This window comes from Galendromus occidentalis, unplaced genomic scaffold, assembly GCF_000255335.2.
Source record: "Galendromus occidentalis unplaced genomic scaffold, Mocc_1.1 scf7180000076383, whole genome shotgun sequence".
Lineage (NCBI taxonomy): Eukaryota > Metazoa > Arthropoda > Arachnida > Mesostigmata > Phytoseiidae > Galendromus > Galendromus occidentalis.
The window spans coordinates 146,456-160,692 of NW_003804372.1; the positions used below are offsets into that span (position 1 = coordinate 146,456).

At 50.2% G+C, this 14,237-nt stretch overlaps 3 protein-coding genes across 3 annotated transcripts; 2 read left to right on the top strand and 1 right to left on the bottom strand.

Moving 5' to 3' along the window:
* Positions 1-1,625: 1,625 nt before the first annotated feature.
* Positions 1,626-4,104, bottom strand: Tdg (Thymine DNA glycosylase). The gene is made up of 5 exons (XM_003739075.2): positions 3,991-4,104; positions 3,260-3,481; positions 2,839-3,043; positions 2,411-2,616; positions 1,626-2,301 (listed from the first exon to the last, which is right to left on the bottom strand). Exons 2-5 carry the CDS (start codon positions 3,392-3,394, stop codon positions 2,125-2,127), a joined length of 723 nt encoding a protein of 240 aa, XP_003739123.1. The 5' UTR covers positions 3,395-3,481; positions 3,991-4,104; the 3' UTR covers positions 1,626-2,124.
* A 458-nt stretch (positions 4,105-4,562) lies between these two features.
* On the top strand, positions 4,563-8,464 carry fws (Conserved oligomeric Golgi complex subunit 5 four way stop). The gene is made up of 11 exons (XM_003739076.1): positions 4,563-4,740; positions 4,890-5,023; positions 5,136-5,282; positions 5,799-6,127; positions 6,240-6,448; positions 6,544-6,703; positions 6,820-6,958; positions 7,071-7,319; positions 7,489-7,767; positions 7,868-8,145; positions 8,239-8,464. Exons 1-11 carry the CDS (start codon positions 4,563-4,565, stop codon positions 8,462-8,464), a joined length of 2,328 nt encoding a protein of 775 aa, XP_003739124.1.
* Positions 8,465-12,695: 4,231 nt separating this feature from the next.
* Positions 12,696-13,799, top strand: LOC100902196 (neurocalcin homolog). Its single transcript, XM_003739077.2, has one exon. It carries the CDS (start codon positions 12,753-12,755, stop codon positions 13,314-13,316), a length of 564 nt encoding a protein of 187 aa, XP_003739125.1. The 5' UTR covers positions 12,696-12,752; the 3' UTR covers positions 13,317-13,799.
* Positions 13,800-14,237: the final 438 nt, after the last annotated feature.

Here is a 14,237-nt window from a genome sequence, read left to right on the forward strand (position 1 = left end):
AACGTTACTTTTCGTCGGCAACGAGCTGCGGGTCTCGCGCGGAGGCTCCGAGAAGCTGTCAAGACAGAAAGCCGTCGAGTATTACACGAAAACGGGCGCAAACGACCCGTCAACGACTTTGATGAAGTACAGCTCTGGGCTGCACCGCTTCGCGGCTTAGCTCTTCGGAAGGCCTGGAGTGGTGGGAAGAATGGAGAAAAAAATGAGCGTGGATGTGTTCTGGCATACGAAGCGAGTTCACCGCTCCAGAGCGATACGCTACAGTCCATCTCTGCAGGTACTGAGAGAGAAACCTCCATCGTCGCTGCTCCGGAGGAGATGCATGGACTTCGCGGAACTCGCGTCGGCGGCCGCTTCTAATTTGATTGTTGCGCTCACCTAATTCGATATTCGGGCGAATCCTGTGCACGGGGGGAGGGTGGGTGATGACTCGAACTCCGAAAAAAACGAACATCCCGATTCTACTTGTACGATTCAGACTGATTTCATAGGCACCGGTACGAATGGTCGGAGAAGACTGATAATAATTTCTGCCCACCTGAATCAGTTTGTGCTGGCAGTTTTTCCACAAGTTTTGGCAAAGTAAATCTTGCATTCTCTGCATTCTCCTCCTGGTAGACGATCAATACTGTTGTCATTGCTGTTTGTTTCACGATAAGTTGCTGGGTCTCTCTTTCAACAGGCGAGCAAGTCGCGGCGACTTCTGTCGCTGTCGACCTCCATCGCCTGCGGGAGATCTTGAGGCAGAGTCCGGTCAGGCGCGTCCGATAGCATCTATCCTGGCATTCGTCCTGATATGATGGAAACCATGTTGCCGCGAGGAGCGTGATCGAGCTCGACTCTCGCAGGCTTCTCGGAGGGTCTCTTCGCGAGAGTTGAACTCAACTCTGACCTTTCGGCTACCCGTCAACCTAATTTGGGAGAGCTGCCGCCCCGGAAACTTGTCTTACATCGACCGATGGGTTTTTTTCCGGGCAGTCGGCGCGTCGATGCTCGTAAGACAATGGTCGAAGCTCGAGGGGACCTCGGCTTTTTCAGGCTTAAGGCTGCGCATGACTTGAAGATCGCAGTGATCGCTGATGAGAGGTCGAAGGAGTCGGAAATGATAAGTTTGTCGCGGGCATTAGTGAGCATCAAGGAATACATGAGCTCTCGATGTTACAAAACTCGGGATCGAGCTAAATAGAGAAGTTTTGGGGAAGCTAATATGAGTTTGGTACTGCAGAGAAGCATCTTCGTCCGATCCGTATCAAGACCATACTCGATCTCGTCAAGTCCCGTATGCCCCCATACGTTCTGCCGGAATCGCTGCTCTCCGCTCGTCTTCATATCTTCACCGAACAGATCCAGAATTTTGACATTGATTTGTGTGCGGAACCCCTCCTTGACCGCCACGGCTGACAGCAAATACCGCGTCAGCAGCGAACAAGGCAACAGAGCTCTGGAGGAAGGTGGGCGTGGTTTCGAATATTGATTGAATTTTCGATCCTTTGGGAATACCATCGTTGGAATTCATAGGGGCTGGGAGAAGAAAGGCGCTGGAGAACTCAAGATTCGGGAGGAATAATGAGCCAAACCCCCTTCGAAGTTTGCTGACGAAGGAGAACGACAGCGCGGAGCGAGTATTTGGAATTTATTTCCCGTATACGTACGTATTATCTGCTCCGAGTATCGGGCTTGTGTCGCTTTCGAGATTCCGAGTACCTACTTTCATTATTGCTTCACTATATAGTATTTGTTCCCACGATGGCGCGGCCCTCCGATGATGCGAGAAACGCTTTCAGTTCCCGTTCATTGTTAAACAGCCGACAGGTGGGAATTGAAATTCACCCCGCCTTGCTAGGTCCTACGCTGATTGTGCGTCTCATACATCATGCATGAGTTTCAGTGAAAAAACGGCTCAGCTACAGCAAGCTGATCTGTATCTGCCCCATTGCCTTCCGCAATGGAATCGGATTCGGGCCTTGAATAATGTTCTACGAGAAAGTTGGAAAGTCTCCGTGATCTCCGTGTGAGTTGAGTTGATAGAGAGGGAGGGAGGAGCAAGGGGAATGACAGTGAACTCATCGGGAGCGTCTCGTCTCTCTCTCTCTAATTTCACGGAACGGGGAATAAAATCTCGATCTATGGAGTGGTTTTGGTTGTTCTTTTCTTCGGCTCGAACTGGATCTCATCGACATCCAACGCGACACCGTCCTTCACGTGGTCGTACAATTTTTTCAGGCCCTTGTAGAAGTGCATTTTGTCTTCCCTCCGAGGATAGAGGCTCGACCGAGGACTCGAGGACGGCATCACATAGACCTGGAAGAACGAGGAGTTCCCTCTCACGGCAAATTGGAATATACTGTATAAACAGCTTGTATCTAACGCCCGAAGAGCAGGGAAAACGAAACAGTATACTTGAGCTTACCTGCACTTGTCCCATGCTCTTCTGCAATCCGAAGTGCTGCAATTCGGTACCACGGAATGCTTCGTAGATTTTCCGTCCATTGAAAACGAGTATCTTCGGTTTGAACTCATAGATTTTCCGACGCAGTTCTTGAGCGCCGCTTTGGAACTCTTCTGTCAGGATGTCGTTCTGACCACGGGTGGCTCGAGGCACCAGGTTTGTCAAGCCTGGAAATCGTTCTCTTTGTCTTCGAACTCGAATAATTTCCATGGATCCCACACTTGACAGTTGTCTCTATCAGCTTAGCGGCAGACCAGATCCATGCATTATCAGGACAAATGATTCGTCGAGTGCTGGAGCGCCACAATGCAAAGGGAAACTTGGCTCCGAGAAATGGCTAAGACTCCCGAGGAAAAGACTGTACTCCCGAAGCAGGAAAAGTGACTCACCGATGTTCCAATCCAGGACTTCGGAATCGTTTCGCCAGTCGATCGGGTAAGGGAAGAGGCCAGCGTCGTACATAGATTTCCACAAATGATTTCCATGACCGGCGTAATAATGGCCAGTTTTCGCCGACATATAGCCCGGATTTATACCGATAAGAAGCATATCGAGACCAGGCCGGATAAAATCGGGGAGTGTCCGACGCAGCACCTGGACAAATAAAGTGATTTCTTTGGCGACGCTGACGATACGTTCATAATAACCACCCCTTCAACATTTCTGTGGATCGATACCCGAGACATTTTTTGTGTCGGAACTCTCGTATCCGACTCATTGGGTTTCGGAATCCTCCTCCCGATATACGGAATTTCGAAGGAGGCAATGATGGCATGATTTTATCAGCTTCGAATTTCCTGTCGGACAAACCTCTTCGTCGGCTTCTGCAGCCGAATCCGAGCCCGTCGCTTTACCAGCCGGCGGTCCAGGGATCTCCTCGTTCTTTGCACTTGGACGCGCAAATGCTGACAAATAGCCCTTGAAGGCTGAGCTCGAGGTTGCCATCTCGAATGTCAAGTCTTTTGCGAGTGACAGAAAGCTGACTTTCGGGAGATTGTGGATCGAGCCGAAATCCGATGATCGAATTTCGATCTGGGGAACGAATTTTTTTTTTACTACGGGGCATAAATTCGTGTCACAGAGCCCGACTGGGACGGGAAAAGTGGTGAGATCGACAAGTCGTCTGGGGCGCCTCCGCAAACGAAGCCGAAGATAGGAGTGGACGGCGCTCGGGTTCTCTCTTTTTCTGTTTTACGATCGTCAACGCTCCGCTATTTTTACAATCCGATTCCTCAGCACTTCAAAGTATAGGCGATCATGGATCGAGCATCTGACCTCTCGAGCTAAACCTCACCGCTGCTGTCAGAGAGATCGAGACATCTCACTTGGTTTTATAACAGAGCATCTCGCAGCGACTCGATCCGACGATCGGACGTGGATTCCGCGACGACAGCGAGAGCTCGAGAAATACACAGGGAGTTCTTCACGCCCCGAATTAATGCGAATCCCCACATGAGTCGCTTGAAGAAGTAAGCAGCTGATGGCGTCTCGGATTCTCGAACCGGCGAAAAATCTGATTCCTCGTAGGATGATTTACTCACCCCGTTTGGACCTTCGGAAGAACACTTTTTGCCTCGAAATCGTGTGGCTGTTCTTCTCGTTTCTCCAATTCAGCTGACGGCGTCCCACTGAGTTTGCGCGCGCGGATGAAACTTGCGCTTCATCGTTCTCTGGCTAGATCCCAGACACAGCTTGTTTCGCCGTCCGTGTGTCGACGTATTGTCAGATGGTCGTGCTCGTCGACGACCAACAGCCGTAGGAGCTCCCGCTACCGCATCAAAATAGAACACGTCAAAAGCCGGATCGAGTATTCGAACTTGGTTGCGACTCGATTTTTCTGGAGAGGTTCTGATCGGAGACACAACGTCTCCCATTACACACTTGACTGGAAGGTGGTCCCGAAAGAGTGCCTGAGTCACCGACCCACTGCTGGCGAATGAAGTTTTTCAGGAACGAATGAATTCGACCAAGGTGAGTTCAGCCGGGAGCATTCCTTCCCGCAGTCTGATGATTCATTGAGCCTATCCTCCTGTGGGATGCCTCGAAAGAACTCCGAGGTGCCGCCTGAGCTCATCGGGGAAACTACCGATTTCAGTCGAGTTCGTGAAGAACCATGGAGCAAAGCGTCTGCAACTCTGCCGATTCCTCGCCGAGTGGACTGATCATCCCACAGCTGCGCTCAGATCCTCTGTACTGCGAATTTCTCGATGATGATTTCGATGCCAAAACCGTTGCCGCGAAAGCAGTCGAGAACCTCGCTATCACAGACAACCTCGCGAAGATATCAGCCGGTGAGTATCTAGCTCGCGGTACTGAATGACAGCTGGATGAGCTCTCCGCCGGATCTGAGCCGAAATGCATCTCGACGAAACAGCTGCATCGAAGGGAATCGATTGATCCTGCATCTTTAGCAGACGTACCTATCGATTTGATTCCATAGGAATCTCGCTTGTCGAAAGAGAGATTCGACACGAAGTGGGCGACAAATACGAACAGCTGTTGAGCCATGCCACGGACATCGAGGTGCTCGAGAAGAGCCTCCAGGACACCTTCACATCAGTCAAAGCTCTGAAGGTTAGTTAAAGGATGTTCGATACCTCCTATGAAGTTTGTCCGGTTCCGAGGCAGTGTGAAAGACGGCTTCCGTCGTCCTTCAATCTCGTACTCCATCGAATTCACTTTCCAGGTGATCAGCGATCGCCTCCAGAGTCGAATGAATGAATGCTATACGAAAGTTGAACAGCAGACCTTGATGCTGGGTCGCCTCCATGAAACTTGCGAGCTGGCTCGAAGTGTCGCGAGATTGGCGGGAATATGTAAGCAGTTGCGTCAGGTGAGCGTTTCCTTCCTGAATTTTCCAATCCCTTGAATACACCTGTACTCCCGTGAACCTCCATCATGTCAGCTAATTATTATCAGTGCCAGAAGCGGTCGATATAGTCGGGGCGTCGCAGGATGATCGGAACCTCGATCACACCAACCCCATAGAAGCTTGGAAAAATCGAGCCGCCCACTGGAATACAGAATTACTTCGATTACACAACCATCTTTGAGGGTTCAGGAAATTCGTGCTCCGCAGAAATAAATCAAAAGCTCGAATGTTTAAACCGATTTTGAGAACGATTAGCTGATACACAATCGAGGCGATTCTTTAGGAGTTGTTATAGCGATCGAGGTGGATTCCCGGGGGGGGGGGGGCGGATAAAATTTGAGATTTCACTGTGTTCCACAAACTGCATTTATAAACATCAGGATACCCACCCCAATGCATGAATGGAAGAAAAACCCCTGAATCTGACTGAGCCCTGCTGGATCGCGTTCTACAATAAGCGAAAAATTTTGTTCACAGAGTAATTCCAAGCAGAATAAGGACATGATCAAAAGCGCACAACTTATCGCCGAGGTTGACCACCTCCTGTCGAACGTCGGGGATGGGGTCCACTCGGTGAACGCAGTCAGACAGCATCTCACCTTCCTCAGTGAATTTCGAGTCGATCTCATTCGACAATGTCAAAATCTGCTCAAGTCTTCTCTAGAAACACAGAATGCCGCTCAGATCGCGATTGCCCTCCAATCGTTGCACCATATGGGTATACTCTCCCAGCAGCTTGAATGGCTTCTACAGAACTACCGGGAGAAGAACACGCGGGCCGCAAAGGAAGCTCTCGACAGTCATAGGTGAGCTTTCGATTGAATCAATTCAGTCGGACCAATTCATTCATCATAAACCGAAGAATGAGGGAACGATTTGAGCGGAAAATTGATATTGATATCATCATGAATAATGCAGGCTCACGCAAAACGAGCAAGCCGCAGGACGAGCGCCTGGCCGGGTCGCTCTCGGTGGGGGAGCAGCTTTCCGGGGCAACCTGTGGAATGCGATCGAAAACCTCACCGGAGCCATCAACGCTCAGTTGGCTCAAGTCGCGGGGCTGGAGACCGTCATGGCGAAGAGGAAAGACGCAATCAGTCATGCCACCTTCCTTCAAATCTACAGTGGTACGTAGTCGGAAATCGAGTCATCAAGATCAATCTGTACCAGAATCGCACCCGGTCCCCCATCTATTGATCCGAACATTTTCCCTAATTTTCAGATGAGGGGAAACCCGGTCTGGTCGAATCGTTGTGGGAGGATCTGAGCGCGATGCTCTCGGAAGAATTGGTATCTGCCTCGAGCCAATCCACCTTCGTTCGTCAAGCCTTCGAAGGAGAGTATCCGAAATTGATCAAGATTTTCACCACGAAACTAGAAGGGTGAGTTGCGGATCCGATGCGATTGGGGCACAAATCACCGTCCCGAAGCCGGACATATGATGTTGCGACGATAGAAATTGATGGGATGGTTGACTTGAACAAATTTTATTCGGCAGGGTTGACTTGGCGAAATTGCGTCTTGAAGTCCTTGAGACCGCCTATTTGAGCCGATCACTATCGCGGCTCCTCGACAGCGCCAACCTCTGCCTCACGAACACCCCGCCTTCACAGGAAGATGTTCTGGCCGTTGTTAATGTAAGATGGATACCGAATAAGTTTTGTCGAGCTCGAAAATCTTCAGAGCTCCTCCCTCTGAGTTATTAGCCAATACATTCGGACGCCTGAGAAGAGAGTCGATTTCCGGCAGGTCATCATGTCCGAGATCCGCGTCACCGAATCTGTCGGGGATTCGCAACTCTTACACAAAGTCGCTAAAAATGTGGCGAAAACAGTTCATCATCTGGCGAGTCGAGCCGAGGAAACTGTCATAAAGTCTTCAACTCCGGATGCCATCCAAGTGATAGGTCCCGCGAACGTGACCCAAAAGAATAACGGAATCGCTCTACAATTATTGAATCAGTTCTCTGTTCAAGTGGCGTCCTTCACCGAAAGCCTGGTGAGTTTGTGCGAAACATGCGAGCCTGGGGACGTGCTCAGAACGGATGATCGGCTAGAATCATGGGGAAATTAAATTTTTCATCGATATTGGAGAGAAACATTTGGATTAGATTCCGGAAGATCGGAGAGCAGTATGAGTCCTGAAACTTGTTTCTGAATTTCCGCAGACCTGCGATGCCACCTCGATATCTGTGATGTCGTCCTCGCTCAAGCACATCGATTCGACGTTGACGTCTTCCCTGGCCCCTCTTTTCTCTTCAATCGGGAACGCAATCGAAGCAATTTTCCTCACGATGCACGGGGAGAGATACGATATCAAGAGCAATGGGGAGAAAATGTCCTGTTCTCTGTATATGCGAGAACTCACCGGTTTCATGCAGAGAGTTATATCGGAGTACGTCATCCTCTTCCCTGTCAATGGAACGGTTCAGGGCATGGTCCGCGAGGTAAAGAGCTCGTCCATTTCCCCTTACCACTCGACATCTTGATCTATTGTAGAAACCAAGCTCGACGGGGAATGTGATATTCGACTCTCTACCGTTGCAGATGGGATCCCGCACGATCGAGCTCTTCTTGCGTTTCGCAACGCTTCTGCGTCCCGTGAGCGATGGAGGATGCTTGAAGCTCGCTGCAGACTGCTGCCAATTGGAGACGATCCTGAGTCAACTCAACCCTGAGTCCTATGAGGATTCTCTCGGTAGGCAGTTCCGCTCCTTGCGGGCCTTGAAACCGCTGCTGCTCCAAGAGGAGGAGCAGATCGCGAAGTCCCCGTCCGTCGGATCGGTGGTTCCTTACTCGACTGTTCTGCACTTCTTGTTCGCCCGGTAAGTGTGTGACTCTTTTCTCCTAATTAAACCCAACTTGCCCCGCAATTCACTCTGCGCATTTGAGGACAGAAGATTCCCAAAAAATTCCAGGGCACCTCCTGAGATGAAATCACCTCATGAAGCAGCGTCGTGGAGTCTTCAGAAATATTCGAGCTGGTTGGACCAACATCCGTCAGAGAAGGATCGTCTGGTCCTCATACGAGGCACGTTGGATTCGTACCTACGCTGGGTCAAACAGAATTCCATCAAACAGTTCCCGCCGGTGTACCTTCTCATCAACGAACTATTGGCTAAGGCTGTGGCTGATTGCGTTTGAACCAAAGAGTTTCCCTGCGACGATGATGTTAATATATTTGAGGGCATGTTCTTTCGGAACGAGCAGTGATGACGTAATGAAGAACAGGGATCCGCTATTGCTTATTTTGGTGTTCTTATTTCCTCAAAGTCCGACGCTCTTCATCCAATCAACGACCGAGAGATAGAGGTACTCCGGTGGTCCCAAGTTCTCGCCGGAATACCGTGCGAGTCAAGGGACATCGCATTTGATTTCGTGGTATCGGTTCACTTGTTCGTCGCCGGTTTTCACGAAGGATCCACGTAGAATCGGCCATCCGATTCGAATTATCGAGACCCCGAAACCCGAGCCACCACCCGAGTCTCGATGCCGCCGGTTCGAGGCTGTCGGGGATCCGAAGGTTTGCGCGCGCATCGTATGCGACTCGGAATCTTCGTTGTTCAAAAATCCAGGAGGACCCCGGACTCCGGAACGCGTATGCCCATCAGCAGAGACTTACAGATGCCATAGCTCCGGGGAGCATGAGAAACGTAGGAGGCGTAAATACATATGTATCTCGTCCTCGGAGCTCATTGTCAAGCCCTGGAGAGGAGCAAAGCTTCTCCTGAGCGAGGCTCCGGCGTGGAACGATGCTCCCGTGCTCCGCCCATGAGATTGATGATTCTTGAGTGACATAAGTGAGCTTCCTCTTTCACTCCGCTATGCGATCGATCCTTGCGGCGACCCTCCAGCCCGTGGCTAGAGACTAGTCCACCGCAGACCAGGACCCCGGAAAGCGTGCACTGTATCGTATTCCATAGTGAAATTCGTTATTATTATTTGTCAGATTCAGACTCGAACATGAGCCAGAAGCGAAAGATAGATCAGCAGACCCAGGACCAGGACGATGATCCGGAAACTTGGGGCTCCAGGTGACGAATCTCGGGGAGCATCCGCGAGAATCTCTGGCAGACTCCGGTCTTGGTTTCCAACTAAAGTAACGAAGATAATTCACCGTCAGCTCCCCGGACGTCGGCACCCCTCGAGGAGCTGATGGAGAGCTGTCATTAGAATTCGGAAAAACGCAAGAGTACACGTCGTTCACGGATTTCGTCGACTCGCCAGCAGCAAGATGGGGCTTCCTTCCGTTCAGGGTTCCCCATTGGCCGAGTTTCTCTCGTGGTCTGGATCGTGCTCATTCACGACGTGAAGTAATCCGGTAATTCGTAGGAGTTCCGTGACCCGTTTTACACTTTGGTAATCCCATGCGCATACTCTGGCCTGAGTACCGATTTACGGTTACCATCAGAAGCCGAAAATGGGCGTTTGAAGTGAGACGAAGAATACTCCCCCAGATTGGCCTCTGTGCGACACCGAGGGTATGGGGTATCCGTGATCAGCCTAATATCCCTAGCGCTCTTGCTTGTGAATGCTTACGTGCTGTCGCAAAGAGGATTAACCGAGGTCGAGAGCAATTGGTGTCCTCCCCTGGATTTTGTTCGAAGGATGCCTGTTGACGATGAGGTCTTCGATGGTTTTCTGTTCAACGTCGTCTTCAGATACGGAAGAATGCTTCCCTACGTTGAGCTTCGTGACGAGTTCACGTACGATCAAGAGGTCGGCATTTCATTATTCGTTGTCGAATGGATTTGATTCGTCGCCGCCTACGATCTTGAACGCGACACCGCGCCGTCTTGCAGTTGATCCTAGGTCCCGTCAGCTGGAATCTTGCCGAGGATTCCATCGCTGAGACCGTATTGATTTTCAAAAAGAACAGATTGACGTTCCACCTGTTCTCATGGAGTGCTACGCCGTATGGGGAGGCATTTCAGCATAGTCGCCACATCGAAGAAACCAGGTGGTCGACGAATGAAGACATAGGGTAATGTTCATGATTCGAGATGTGAGGATATCGCGGGAAGGGATTTCCTTCCTGAATCATCGCGATATTCCGAGTTGACTCTCCAAAGAGACGAAATGGACGCCGCGGAGAGTCGCGTTTTCTTTCCGCGGATTTCCCCGGTGGAGACTCAGGTTCCTGCTTATAATTCAAAATAGCGGCTGAACTTGGAAGAGAAAGGCATCGACCGTCTCTGAGTACGATGCAAGCCTCTGGGGATATTCCTTCGAACAATTTTTGAATCTCTCAAATAGTAGTTCCGGATATCACAGATAGGAATAACGGAATCGATCACCATCTTTCAACATAGGTGAAGTGCTCTCATCGATGGAGAGAAGAAGTCTTTCTGTTTGAGGATACACCAATCCTCGTTCCACCCTTTCAGGAAAGTTGCTGAGAGCTTCGATGTTTCTCCGACACAGCGGAAAAAGAAACGAATTATTGAAGCTGAGGAATCGAGAGAAACACGGTTCGGGATACACCTGAGGATTTTCGATTCCTACGTGACCGTGAAAGGTCTCAAAGACGGCGAGACTCTTGAAGAACATGTGGCTCTCACGGTACCCTCCGTCTCATTTCTGTGATTCCTGCGAATCTGTGCAGGAGAGAGGATGGATGAATCCGGTATTCCACCACAGGTCCTTCGGAATAAACACGAATCCATTTCCAGGATGACGATAGCCCATGGTCGGACTCCCTCCTCCTGTACATTTGGTTCCGATTCCATATGAACGTTACCGCCAGATCCCACCGGAAGATCCGTGCGCAGCTCCAGCGATCTTCCAAATGTCGATGCAACATCTTCAGAAAGCGACCTGGCGATCCGACGAGAGTATGTTATGTGGAGGATTATATTATGGTCCCCTGCAAGAAAGAGGTGTTCCAGCCTTCCTAATCGAAAAGCAGTCCTCATTGAATTAGGTCATCGCAGTATCGCCGCATATGCACTTGGTATTCTATGAATCAGTGAATATAGTATAGTGAATCGCAAAACAGAAGCTGCTGTATTGAAGCGACATAAAAATCCAATGGCTCCATTCTCCACGAGTAGCGGATCAATTCAATCGCGAAGATAGATTGCCTGACAAATCCCATCCGATTCCAAGAAGCACCGATATCAGGGATGGAGGGATATGCTGGAAATAGTCCCGCGTCATTAGTCAGAAAGAGGTGGTATAGTGTCATAGATAGACCCTAACCACGATATTGACGTCAGAAGACTTCATCAAGCCTCGGAGCTTTTCAGTCTGAGAAAATCGGTAAAGTGTGAGGACGGGGTATCCACTCTTGTGGCAACTTTCTGTGTAAGAGAGCGGAGGCTCCATCGACTACAGTCCCGCTTTTCCTAGGATCGAGTAGAGCATGGGACGGGATCGTGATCCTTAAAGATCCTGAGCCCCGAATCCATTCTCGTAGATATCCCCTGGTAGGGGTTCGAACTTTCGTAGGGGAGCCGCGACCAGAAATCGGTTTTGGTAGGCCTTATGACGCTCCCTCAGCTTGGCTTACATTTGGCGATTTCAGGAGAATGAGTCCTCCACGAGATGAATCCTCTCGCTTGGGTTTAACCCGAATCCGCGATAGTCTGGCCCACCCGGTTTATTCCCTCATCTCCGCGGTTCTTGTACCGTGCCGCCATGAAATCAGTTTTTTTATTCTGGCTCAAGAGCGGCGTAAGAAGCTCGCAGCGCTGAATACCTGCCTGATGAGGGCTGCGTCATGTTTCTGAACACGTTCCCGACCACTCCTGCGATCTCGAGTGGCGGACCCATCGGGAACCAGGCGAAGTGCACCAATGTTGCGTTGCATGATCTGCCTTTGTCCAGAGAAATGCAGTTTTTAAGAGTGGCTTCAATAGACATGCCCAGCAGTGGAATCGTGTTCGAAAAGGGTTGAGAGCGACGCATGAGCGTCACTCACCCCCACAATAGCTCGGGAAGGGATCACTTGCGCGCAAGTGCCGAAGAGGCATGCTGATGATACGAGCCGATATTTACCATCAGAGAACAAATAAAGCAGAGTATTGGCTATCAAAGTGTAAGCGAAACTGGGTGTGTCGTAGGGAAGGGATACCTCCGATGGATCCACTTATTGCAACATCAAGGTGAGACGAAACCATCTGAGATATCAATTGATGGTATGCGTAAACATGCATCTCACGAACACTTTCCTCGAAGCGCGAATCGCGACTCTCGAGCCTTTTCGTCGACGAGGGTTCTCGCCGAACGACTCGGCGCGGTTACGCGGAGAGAAGGTCTTGTCGTTCAACGCTTAGTATCCGCGTTGTCGCTTGCTCCCTCTCTGCCGTTGCATATGGGCGACCTCTGGTGGGAATCAACGAAGCTGTCACCGTCGACTGAGCCAGCTAGTTTCGAACAAACGGCTGATTGTTGCAAACAAACCAATTTTCAAGTGACCGTGCGATCGAAAATGGGGAAGAATAGCAGCAAACTGTCGCCCGAAGACCTGAAAGACTTCAAGAGCTGCTGTCATTTCACCGAGAAAGAAATCACCGATTTCTATGCGAATTTTCACCGAGCCTACCCGAAAGGACGCATGTCTTCTGAACAGCTGCAGGAGATGTACGCAAAGCTGTTCCCCGATGGCAACGCCGACAAGTTTGCAGAGAATGTGTTCCGCGTGATTGACGTTGACGGCGATGGAACCGTCGATTTTCGAGAGTACTTGTTCTCCATGAGTGCGACGCTCAGAGGTGATCCGCTCGAAATATTTCGGCGAGCGTTCCTGTTATACGATGTTGACGGCGACGGTTTCATTACCGAGGAGGAGATGAGTGCTATATTCCAGAGTTATCATCGGCTCCGCGGTGGTTCCGGTGAGCTCGACCAGAGTGCGAAGGCGATCATAAAGCAATTCGACAAGGATAAAGACCAGAAATTGAGTTTCGAAGAGTTCATTCAGTGTGCTCAAAAAATTCCCAAAATCGTGGACCAGATGATTTCACAACGGCGGGCAAGCGTTGCGACCAAGTGAGTCGATGAGAATTTTACCAGCATTGCCCCAAACGACCCCGAATCATTCCGAAGTCCGAAGCTTAGTTTCCGAGAGAAGCGGGACTAAGTTCTGTTTACAAATGAGTCGATCCCGGGGTCAACTCCTTCGGGAGCTCCAGATGACGGAAACAGAGCGGCGAAAAAAAGGTTAGGCTCGAACTCCGCGGGTACGCTCAGAATCCCTTCCCGGATCGATCGATCGATAGATCAAGGGTCGACATTCTGGCGATGATTAGCGACGTTGAATGCATTCATCGATTGGAGTGACTTTTATCGGCTCAAACGAAGGAGTGGCGCTGTTCGGATCTACTCACAAGCACGGCTGGAGTGTGACTCGGTCACACGATGCTCAAATTATGTCCCGCTGCGAAACAGCGAGACTCCCTGTATGTGTAATATATTATTGAATCCAGACAATGACCTGTAATTCTACGCTATTTATGAACAAATAAATCTATCTGTTCACCTGAACTGAGTGAGTGACCTGTCGATCTTACCCGCTTCACTACGCGGACCCTTTTCAAGACGACTTTCGGCGAAATTCACGGCGTCCCGCGGTTCCTTCTCTTTTCCTTCGGCGAATTCGAAAACTTCCAATTCACGAAAACTGTACAACCTCGAGTATAATCATGAACCCGAGATTTTGAGCAAGAACTCGCTCAGATATGGGACGACTTTTTTCAATGCGCAAGCAAACGTGAAGCCCAGACCGGCTCCACCTGACGCAGAAGTCTTTATGCCATTTGTGCTTAAATGAATCAGAGAGTCGAATTGTGTCATGGAACGAGACCTTCTTAGCTAACTCCGAGGATATGATACGCAGGCGATGAGGCGATGCTCGCGTCACGGTCAGAATCCGTGATCGGCTTATTCATTACTACTCAAGCGAACTCCGACGATT

Excerpts from the sequence above, each read along its gene's own strand:
- Tdg (XM_003739075.2), bottom strand. The coding sequence starts at position 3,394 with ATGGCAACCTCGAGCTCAGCCTTCAAGGGCTATTTGTCAGCATTTGCG. Across the intron at positions 2,617-2,838 it reads AGTCCTGGATTGGAACATCG|GCTTGACAAACCTGGTGCCT; the intron begins GTGAGTCACTTT and ends AACGATTTCCAG. Across the intron at positions 2,302-2,410 it reads AGAGCATGGGACAAGTGCAG|GTCTATGTGATGCCGTCCTC; the intron begins GTAAGCTCAAGT and ends TCGTTCTTCCAG.
- fws (XM_003739076.1), top strand. The coding sequence starts at position 4,563 with ATGGAGCAAAGCGTCTGCAACTCTGCCGATTCCTCGCCGAGTGGACTG. Across the intron at positions 6,449-6,543 it reads CTTCCTTCAAATCTACAGTG|ATGAGGGGAAACCCGGTCTG; the intron begins GTACGTAGTCGG and ends CCTAATTTTCAG. Across the intron at positions 8,146-8,238 it reads CTGCACTTCTTGTTCGCCCG|GGCACCTCCTGAGATGAAAT; the intron begins GTAAGTGTGTGA and ends AAAAAATTCCAG.
- LOC100902196 (XM_003739077.2), top strand. The coding sequence starts at position 12,753 with ATGGGGAAGAATAGCAGCAAACTGTCGCCCGAAGACCTGAAAGACTTC.